At 35.0% G+C, this 10,969-nt stretch overlaps 1 protein-coding gene across 1 annotated transcript; it reads left to right on the top strand.

Annotated features, from left to right (window-relative positions):
• The first annotated feature begins 34 nt into the window (after positions 1–34).
• LOC114474142 (proteasome subunit alpha type-6-like) lies at positions 35–7,385 on the top strand. Its single transcript, XM_028464200.1, has 7 exons — positions 35–301; positions 2,230–2,324; positions 3,709–3,790; positions 3,894–4,049; positions 5,230–5,408; positions 5,698–5,792; positions 7,183–7,385. The coding sequence occupies exons 1-7, from the start codon at positions 226–228 to the stop codon at positions 7,238–7,240; spliced, it is 741 nt and encodes a 246-aa protein (XP_028320001.1). The 5' UTR covers positions 35–225; the 3' UTR covers positions 7,241–7,385.
• The last annotated feature ends 3,584 nt before the right edge of the window (positions 7,386–10,969 follow it).

Consider the following 10,969-nt stretch of genomic DNA (forward strand, 5'->3'; position numbering starts at 1 on the left):
CCCAACCCTCCTCTAGCCCGGGCCGTTGGCTCCATGGCGGCTCCATGGTTGGACCGATACGGACAGCTCGCTTCCTTCTTCCTCACCAACCAATCAGGGCCGTCCTTTCAGTGAGGGAGGCGGGACATTCGCTCAATAAACGAAAGAGAAAGTGTTTATTAACAGTGAAAAAGATCTTTACTAGTTTAGCAAAGCGTTCACCTGAAGAGGTGTAAAGTTGACGCCATGTCCCGCGGCTCCAACCCCGGCTTTGACCGACACATCACCATCTTCTCCCCGGAGGGTCGCCTCTACCAAGTCGGTAGGAGATAAACATCTGATGACTCTACATTAGGGCCGCATAACTCATTCTAGCTCAGGGGACAAATACACAGCAGTTTGATCACGTGGGCCGCAGGTTTTGGGGGTGAAATAGCAATTTCCCCATTATTGTTCCATATTTGCACTTCCATATATACCTGTATGGGGTGCCGATAGTAAAGTTGCCTATGCTAAAATAAACAGCAACTTTTTAGCAACAAACCATGTCTAAAAAACGTATGCAATTTTTATTGTTACTTTTGACCAGATTTACAGCAATATTTGTGATGTTTTGTTTTTCTTTTCTGAATATAATGTCAATGTATAATCTAAACGTAAAATCTAAATCTAAATGTTAAATATTAAATGTAATTTTTAAATCTAAATGTTAAATGCTAAATAGTTAGTCTCACCCGTGACATTTAGATTTAACATTTAGATTTAGATTTTAAATGTACATTTAGATTTAACATTTACGATTTACATTTAACATTTAGATTTAAAATTTAACATTTACATTTAACATTTAGATTTAAAGTTTAACATTTACATTTAACATTTAGCAATTCGATTTAGATTTAATATTTAACATTTAAATTTTACATTGAACTGATATATTCAAGGGGAAAAAATATCACAAATTTCACAAATATTGCTGTAAATCTGGTCAAAAATAACATTAAAAAAATCACATACATTTTTAAATGTGGATTGTTACTAAATGTTGCAAAAAGATTTTTGTTTTTTTTTCTTGCATGTTTTAGCAACTGAATTATTTGTTAATATACAGTGAATAATGCTTTCTCTCTCATTTTTCCTATCTTTTGTGGGCCAATTTGAGTGCTCCAAAAAGCAGTGTTTCTCAAATGGGGGTACGTGTACTCCTAGGGGTACGCATTGGCACTACAGGGGATGTACGAGAGAGAGAGCGAGAGAGAGAGAGAGAGAGAGAGAGAGAGAAGAAAATTAACAAATGAAAATGTTAAAATTATGGGATTTTATAATGTTTATTTTAATTTAAAATGATAATTATCATAACAAACAAATTATCTTGATTAGAAAATGAAATGAAAATATTAGGGTCAGACTTGGTCCCACACTATGTGGGAGATGACCGTATGATAAAAACTATAGAAATAAATCTGTTCAGGAGACACTAAATATGGTTTAATTTAATTTAATTTAATAGGTTCTTTATAATGTGTGTTATCACTCATTCATTCCATTTTTATGCTCTAGAGTTGTTTTTTCATAGTATTCTGAGCAAAATGTTGGAGCTGGACAAAGGGGGGACTTGGATGTAAACGCAGCAGTATTAAGTTTGTCGACTAAATAAATGTCATCCTAGTTTGTGTCGACTTTAGTTCTAAGTGACAATAACTAGACTATGACTAATTGAAAAAAATACATCTGAACAAAAACTATATCAATATATATTTCTTTTACCATCAACCAATAAAAACTAAACCATAATGCTCACATTTGATGAAAGTCAAACAGAACCAAGTTAGTCGACTATAACTGAAATTGTCCTGATGACTACATTTTGACTAAAACTAAGTTGCATTTTTAGTCAAAAGACTGTGACTAAAACTACTCCATTGTGAGTCTGACTTTGTAATGATTTTGTTTATCTTTGTGTGAAATATCATCCCAGACTTTGTGTTTTACATCATTTTGTTTCCTTATCTCTTCCTCTCCCTGGTTTTGGTGGTTTATCATTTCGTTGTTGTCTTCTGTTGCATTCTGGGTACTTTTTTTTTGCACATTATGCATCTCTTTTAGTCATTTCGTTGACAGTGTTTGCTTTTAGGTGGTGATAACTGTCCCTTACACCTCTGACCTGTCCATTGACCGTTGCATGTTCACAGACTGAAGTTTCTTCAGATGTGTTTGTAAAGCTCATCACGTTGTTTCTTCCTCGTGCAGAATATGCCTTTAAAGCCATTTCCCACAGTGGGCTGACAACTGTTGGCGTCCGAGGGGTCGACAGTGTTGTGGTGGTCACACAGAAGAAAGTACCAGTAAGTTAATTACCTTACCCACACAAACAGGAGAATGTGACCCGACACCAAAGGAAGCCAAACATCAGCAGAAAGCTGAAACAGGACTCACCAACATTACCGCTTTCATATTCACACACATTAGAGAAGATACAATTACAGTATCAAACTGCCTCAGATGAATCCAAAGAACACATCATTAAAAATCATTTTTGTCAGTGATTATCATGAAAGAAGAGACAGAAGTTCACTGGCCACGTTTACATGGGAGCTTTAATTCCTCTTTAAAACGGAATGAAACTTAATTCCTCTTTAATCTGACCTTGTAAACACTTAACTCCTAATGCTAATTTAATTCCAAATTAAACCTAATTCCGAATTAGGTGGCTGGTTTATTCGGTTTTTAATTCCGAATTAAATAATTCCTCTTTCTTGTAAACAGTTTACAACATTTAAAGCCACTTTAAGTTAGTTGCGGTCGTTTTGCGAATGCGCGACTTGGGGCAATGATGCGTTATGGTGACGACATAATCCAACATAGCCGCCCGGACTAGAGCTGACATAGTAATAATAAGATACTTAAAAGACATGGATCTATTGAAAAGAGTGAATGGACGGAGGCATAACACAAACACATGGACTTATTAAACACATGGAGATCAGCAAACAGAGCTGGCTTCACCGGACGGGTGATACTAAAACCCGGAGACGGACTAAATGCGTCCCCATACTGCTGCAAAAGCTGTAATATCACTAACTTCATCATTGTAACGGTTGTTAGAGCTACTATCTTTACCAGGGAGCAACTATTTATTCCTGGTTATTGTTTTACTGGGCTTTATTTACTGGGCTTTATTTACTGGGCTTTATTTACTGGGCTTTATTTACTGGGCTTTATTTACTGGGCTTTATTTACTGGTGATTAGTTCCTATATCTCTTCTGCTCCGTGCACTAAGTTGTGTAATTGTCGAGCTGCTGCTTCAAAATAAAAGTGAAAACAGTTCTCATGTGTGGTCTTCTATGTTACAGCCGACAATAAAAGGGTTGTTGTGTGTTTTTCCCGATAGACGTGATACGTCACGTTCTCCCCCTGTCCAATCAGAGCCTTCCCAACCCCCAGACCTAAAGCGGAATAAACTAAAGTCAAATAAACTGGTTTTCCATGTAAACCTCAGTTCGGGAATTACTATTACCATATAAACACGAAGCAGAACACTTTAATTCCGAATGATTTAATTCAGAATAACTAATTCTGAATTAAAAAACATCATGCAACCGTGGCCAGTGTTATTATGCCACCTGTAGTTTTAGAGACTCAGCACTAACGTGACCTGATCAGTTTAGAACTATTATTTCTTACTTAAAGACACAGTACACATCTCACCCATGATTGTTTGTGTGCAGGACAAGCTTCTGGACTCGTCCACAGTGACGAACATGTTCAAACTGACTCCTCGTATCGGCTGTGTGATGACCGGGCACGGTGGTACGTCCGCCTTAAATCTATGTGTGTGTGTCCGTTTAAATACTGTATGAACTCTATCTTGGAAACAAGTGTCGTCTCTTTGCTTGTCTTTTCTATGACGCAGCCGACAGCCGATCTCAGGTCCACCGAGCCCGAGTGGAAGCTGGAGAATGGAAATACAAGTTTGGTTATGACATCCCAGCAGATGTGTTGTGTCGTAGGTTGGCTGAAATCTCGCAGGTCTACACACAAAACGCTGAAATGAGACCTCTAGGTTGCTGTGAGTGGGGCAATTTATTTCTGCTGTCACTTAGTCAATGTCAACTTTTTTAGTTCTTTGGGTTTTATTTTGGCTAGTGCAGTGTTTGTGAACCTTGGGGTCGTGACCCCATGTGGGGTCCCCCAAATATCATGGGCCGTGGCTACGGGTACGTTAAACGTATCCATAAACTGCCGTGCAAACGGAGCGCCCCTCGTTGGCCAGTTTAAGTCACGTGATAGGTGCACCGCGTGACTTAAAGTTCCATCATTTGTATTTTAGCTCATATTTATTTTTAGCTACCCCGCTAACCCTTTTATTTTAGCCCTAACCCTAACCCTAACTCTATCCCTAAAATGTTTATTTTTGTCGGATATGTATTTTTAAAGGTGGAATTTGGTTTGTTAAATATGTCAAAATGAAAAAAAATGTGGGATTTGAACCCATGTTAGCAGAAGGAAGAATCCTTGGTGATAACACAGGCACATTGCATTTATGTAGAAACGTAGTCATAGTCCCAGGCGCTATGGCTACGTTTAACGTACCTCCAGACACTTTCAATATCAAATGGGGTCACCCGAAAAGTCTAGTAATTGATAAAAAAAATAATGTTTAAGATATTATTCTTTTTCAAATTAAAACAACACACAATCTTAAATAATATTATATATTTTCACTTTCTCAAATATGAATCTAGTACAAATAAAATGCAGTTAAAAAAAAACAAAAAAACAAAAACATCTGAGCTGGCACAACTGTCTGTCACTAATCCTGGCTACTCTAACTCTAGAAAATTATGTCTTTAGGGTCACCAGAAATTCTTGATATCAAAATGGGGTCACGATCCAAAAAAGGTGGGGAATCACTGGACTAGTAGGGTCAGATCTTAATGTCTTAACAGGAGAGGACAGGATACTAATACTGTATTTATTAGTGAGGTAAAATTACATTTAAACATTGTTCTGAGAAGAAATGGAGAGGTTCACTATTTGGTTAGTGTTGGGCATGGCAGAAAAGGTTTGATAAAATACTGATTAACATCATCAATGATCAATAAATAATATACTTGTCAAAAAGGATTTACTATGGATAAAAAAATCACTTGTCCTCAAAGTCCAGATAAGATAAGACCAGCTAAGATGAGATAAGATATAAGGTGAGATTAGATTGTTCTTTAGCCAATGTTATCCTGTGTTGGTAGGTATGATCATGTTGGCCATGGACCCCCAGTCTGGTCCTGTCCTGTATAAATGCGACCCAGCAGGATACTTCTGTGGCTTCAGAGCAACAGCAGTGGGGGTGAAACAGACGGAGGCTAACAGCTACCTGGAAAAGAAACTGAAGAAGAAGATTGAGCTGACTCAGGACAGGACTGTGCAGGTAAAGGGAAACCTCATTTAAAAGCATCACATTTCAGCCTTATCAGCAGTTTTAATAGGAGAAGTGATGGTTCAAGCTTCTTAAGGAGCATAGTTTAACTACTATGTTATAAAACATGGGGCAAGATTACTCTAATATTCTTTACTTTTCTCATTTTATTTTTATATATAATGTAAATAGTACTTTTTATAGTTACATATGAGCTGAGTTGATTGTATTTATAAGTGGATGGATGGACGGATGGATGTTCTGATCAGTCCACTGACCTCACACTTCCTGTCCCCTTCAGATGGCCATATCCTGTCTGTCCTTCGTCCTGTCCATGGACTTTAAAGCCAATGAGATTGAAGTGGGCGTGGTCACCAAGGAACAACCAAAGTTCAGGTATTAAATCACATTAAATGTCTTAAAATTGCATGTCGTGTTCTCTGCTGTTGAAATCGCATCCTAACATACTACTCACACATCAAATTTAGTAATAATGTCATAAAACTGAAGATGTGTAATAAAGGAAGCCATTCTGGAAATGTTTAGTACAAAGAAGGAGTGAAAATGTGGAGGATGAAGGAGTGAATACATGGGGGGGGGGGGGGATAAAAGCACAATGTGGGGATTATTAAAAAAAAAAAAAAAAAAAATATATATATATATATATAATGTATTTTAGTTATTATGGTATTAAATTGTTTGTCCGAAATAAATAAAAAAAATAAAAATAATACTCCTCATTACTGAGTTTGATGTCAAAATTAGTGTATTGTAGTGCATTCACATTAGATAGTATGAAAAGATTGAGTACACAGATTTACCTTATTATATTGGGAATTTTTTTAAGTATGCACAGTGCGCACACTATTCATACTCAACCATCCCATGATGCATTGCGAGCAGAATGTAAAATCATCCTGGGACTGGCTTCAAGCTAAAAATCAAACATCCCCTTTTCAAAATAAAAGCATCTCTTCTTGTCTTCCATTAGTTTTTGAACATTTTTGTAAATAGAGCTCTTGTTTTGAAGTTAACCAGAAGTTTTGTCAGCGTCACAATGGCAGGTCTCCGAAAATCTCCGAAATGTCAGAATTAAATGTGTATACGTGAGTTTATACACATGTATTCTCCATCAACATGTTGATGGAGAATACAGAGATATTTAGCCTCAGTGTGCTTCAAGTTTTTGTCGTTGTCGTATATACTGATTGACTTTGTAGTGTATAGTACGGAGTATGTTGTTTCAAACTCTGAGCTTAGTGCTTGGTAGGCGTTTGTGAATAAGAGATTCAAAAGGTTGTGACTCCTTAGATTTTTTATGTGATTTTATTTTTGAAAAAAAAGCTGTAAAGTGTTCATTATTTTTGCCCCAAATATTTTGCGCCTTAATTCAGTTATTAGAATTTTTCCACAGAGAAAATTCATCAGGGATGATCTAGAAAACCTCTGGTGGGAGGGAGGCCAAAGAAATGCTCACGGCTTCCATTTATAGCTTTGTTGCTACCTAATTGTTACTATGGCAACAAGCCAGATGCTTCATTTGTTTGTTTGACAATTTTATCCTGAAGCATTTGTACTTGAATTCTTTCTCTAAATGCAGTTTGTCTTTTTTTTTTTTTTTTTTAACTTAATATGAATGTTACTTACTTGTGTGTTTGGATGTTCTTTAAATTCAACCTAATGCATTGTGACAGTACTGAAGACAATGAGACGTATAAAGACATTTCCCAATAATGGATCAAAAAGTGAAAACACACGACTAATTCTGTCTCACTTCACTCTGCAGGACGATGTCGGAGGCTGAGATTGAAGTCCATCTGGTTGCAATAGCAGAGCGAGAGTAGACGTTCCATCAAAGGGTCAATTTTTGTTCGCAATATTTCACTTTCAATGAATTTAAATATTAACAGTTTGAACATAACTGGACTCATACATTGTTAAGCCAATTTTGAATTGATCAATAAAATAAACAAGTTTTGGTAGCGTCAAGTTTTTATGTTTTTGAAGAACTGTAAAAGTTGGAGTCAAACAAATATTCTTTCACATTTCATTTCAAACAGTACATTCAAAACACATTTTTTTTTTTTTAGCTCTTTCAATTTCCTGAAAATGGTCTTAAAATAAAACATTCAAGCTGTTTAAATGATATATTTTGTCTCTTGACACAAGTTTTTAATATATGTTTTAAAAACAATATGGTATGACCATATGAAAGAAAAGATTAATCATGATATTATTTTAATATTTGCACTAGGAAAACGACATATAATAAATGCATAATACTTTCCATTCTAACTTAGGCATTTGTACTTTACCTTCATGAACTGTTCTAAAGATAGTTTCACAATTAAGATTTAAACAGATGCTTTGAGGTAGGGTTGAAAATATATTTTTTAACTATATAAAACTGTATGGGGCGCCAATTGTAAAGTTGCCCATAAAATAAACAGAAACTTTTTGCAACATTTAGCAACAAACCACGTTTAAAAAAGGTATGAGATTTTTTTTTTAACTTTTGACCAGATTTACATCAATATTTGTGAAATATGTGATATTTTTTCTTGTAAAAATATGATGTCAATGTTAAATCTAAATCAAAAATATTAAATCTAAATCTTATTGTTAAATATAAATGTTAAATGCTAAATATTTAGTCTCACCCATGACATTTAGATGTAGATTTAAACATTTAAGATTTACATTTATATTTAATATTCAACATTTACATGACATTTAACAATTAAATTTAGATTTAATATTTAACATTTAGATTTAACATCAACTGCAGCTACAGTTTTAACTTTTACCATTTCATTAGGTATGACTTCCTTTGTTGAACACCAGATGGCAGCAGTGAGTTACTGTAAATAATAATAATAGTAATAAATCCAAACACACACATCAGTCCATCAGTAACCTGAACAGTAGAAGTTATAATACGCAAAAAACAAATACTTTGTTCAATGAACCTGTTTCATTGTCCAAAAACTTTATTTTAGGGACTGGGAAAGGAATTCATTTGTTTAATATTTTAGTTTTGTAATATAAATATTTTTTTTAGGTTTTAAAGAGACAATCCGCCAGTTCCCCAGAACTATCTCCTTGGCCACTAGATGGCACTGTGGTGCCTGCCTACTGCTACTGTAACCCTCTGTGTAATTCAGAACAGAACTTAAGGTTTGTCTTTGTACTTGTCTATTTAGAGAACTCTATTTTAGAAGACTCATTTCAAACAAATAGTCTTCCAACTCTGGAAAACTGCACAGTGGGTGACAGGCAGCAGCTCTAACATAGAAACGTCCATTTAAAACAGAACAAATTGCAGTGCAAGTATTTCAAACACTTTATTCTGTATAGAAGAGAACAACATAAAATACATTTATTTGCTGGATTTCATGATTGTTAATCTACTACAGAATAAACACATTTATTACATTATTTTGAAAATGTTGACCTACGTTTGCCACAGTTTTCCAACATTTACTGTACCTCATTAGAGTTGACCTGTGTCGATGCCCTTCTGTAACGACGCACACATAAAGCGTAGCTAAAAGTACACCTGCTGGTTTATTTAGCAGGTCGGCCTACTTTAATGTGCCTGTTGGTCAAATCCAATTAGGATAAATGACAAATCAGGTCATATAAACAATCCAGGATATGCACATTGTTTTTAGTCCTTTGTAGAAAACAAGGCAGGTGTTGATCAGAAAACCATCCATGCATCCATCCATGCATCCATCCATGTACCTGTAAGGACAAACAAAAGAAAAATACTTTAAGAATCACAAAGCACCTGTTTATAATGTTTGGTATTTATTTATATTACTGTGCACTGAGATATTTGGATATGAAAAGCCCTGGTGGGAACTTTTCACATATAATTAATATCAATGAGATTACAATTATTTTTCATCCTCACAAAGTCAATTACAATTACATTCTCAATTACAAAAGTTCGACTAAAATTATTCACAATAACGAAGCCTGAAATAAGTAACCTAATGAAACTTAACCTTCCTCCGTTAGCTTTCTGTTAGCATCTCTAATGATAACGGATCCTAAATCAGCTGTAAAATATCGTAAAAATAATTATCTATCATCTAATTTCTTTCCTATCTATTGGTTACCTTGTTAGGCTTCCTAATCAATGAAATATAGGTTCTGATATTCATAGTGTGGGAATCTGAGCCTTTTTTGTATCAGTAAACCCCTAGATTTCAATGTTTTTAAAATGGTATCATGTGGTAAAGCTTGATATGAAACACATTTTAATAATCATTAACTATATATGTGTAGAACTGTACATAGATCTGTAACATGGTTCCCCCAGTTTTGTGTTAAATTATAATTGACAATTTTTATAGAGTTTTCATGGCAATTACAATTACAAAGTCCATTATCTGAACTCAATTACAATTTAATTACGATTACAACAGCAACTGATTTTTAAAATTACAATTACATATAATATATGTATACAATTATAATTACGCCATAATTGTAATAAATGATCAATTCCGTGATTACAATTATAATTGACCCCAACCCTGGTTCAGTGTTTTGTGTCACAACTTCTATCAACCCAGTCTCACTCCCAACTCGCCACATATCGACATTCCAGAGGAAACGCCAAAGGAGCCCCATGGCGTTCATTTTCACCGCTGCAGGTCCGTGAGCTGCTTTTCAACGCAACTTTTCAAAATAAGACTTCTAACTCTAAACCTAACCTAACCATTAGAAATGTCATTAAAAACAGTTGTTGACACGGGCCGACCCTTAGCATCACATAGTGACACCAAAGGTACCCTCGTAAACGTCAATATGTGACTCGTTGGGAGTAAGAATGTGTTGCTTCTATCAGTGCCTGCATCAATTCCTAAAACCCTAAATACAACATAGTGATAAAAATCGAATATTTGCTATTAAAGTCAAATCCACGATTGCGGATTTGGGCCAATTCACCATACGACACCATCCATCCAAACTGGCCCTAATGTGTTTCCGTAGCTTCCCAATAGCCACAGATGGGATTGAATGCTCAACCTCTTCCAAACGTCACAGTTTTTTTCTTCTGAACGGATAATGTTTTTGGCAATATCTCTTCAAAGTCCTTAAAGACCATGTTTATGAGCTAAAAAAGAAAAAAAATCTTTGTTATTAAACCCAACTTTGAACTCAAGTTTAACGAATTAATCAATACACAGCATTTTGTAGACGGTCACGATCTGCTGTTTGTTTTCATCTGGTGAATTGGCCCTCGTCAGCTTCCGTAGATTTGACATCATTAGCAGACCTTCGGTTTTTATTACGACATTTTATTTTGAGTTCATTTTTGAAATTTCAACTTTACTCTCTTTTTTTCTACTTTATTCTCAACATTATATTTCAACTTTATTCTCAAAATTTCAACTTCAATTTTGAGATTTTGACTATTTTTAATTTGCCCAAAATTATTTTCTCCATCAAAATTGGCCCTGAACCACTTCCGCAGTTAATTCCACCTTAAAAAAATAAAAAAAATAAAATAAAATCTGTTCTGTGTAGAACCCTTAACCATGCTTCTCAATTAAAGC

The sequence above is a fragment of the Gouania willdenowi genome, chromosome 13 (genome assembly GCF_900634775.1).
Source record: "Gouania willdenowi chromosome 13, fGouWil2.1, whole genome shotgun sequence".
In the NCBI taxonomy this organism is placed as follows: domain Eukaryota; kingdom Metazoa; phylum Chordata; class Actinopteri; order Blenniiformes; family Gobiesocidae; genus Gouania; species Gouania willdenowi.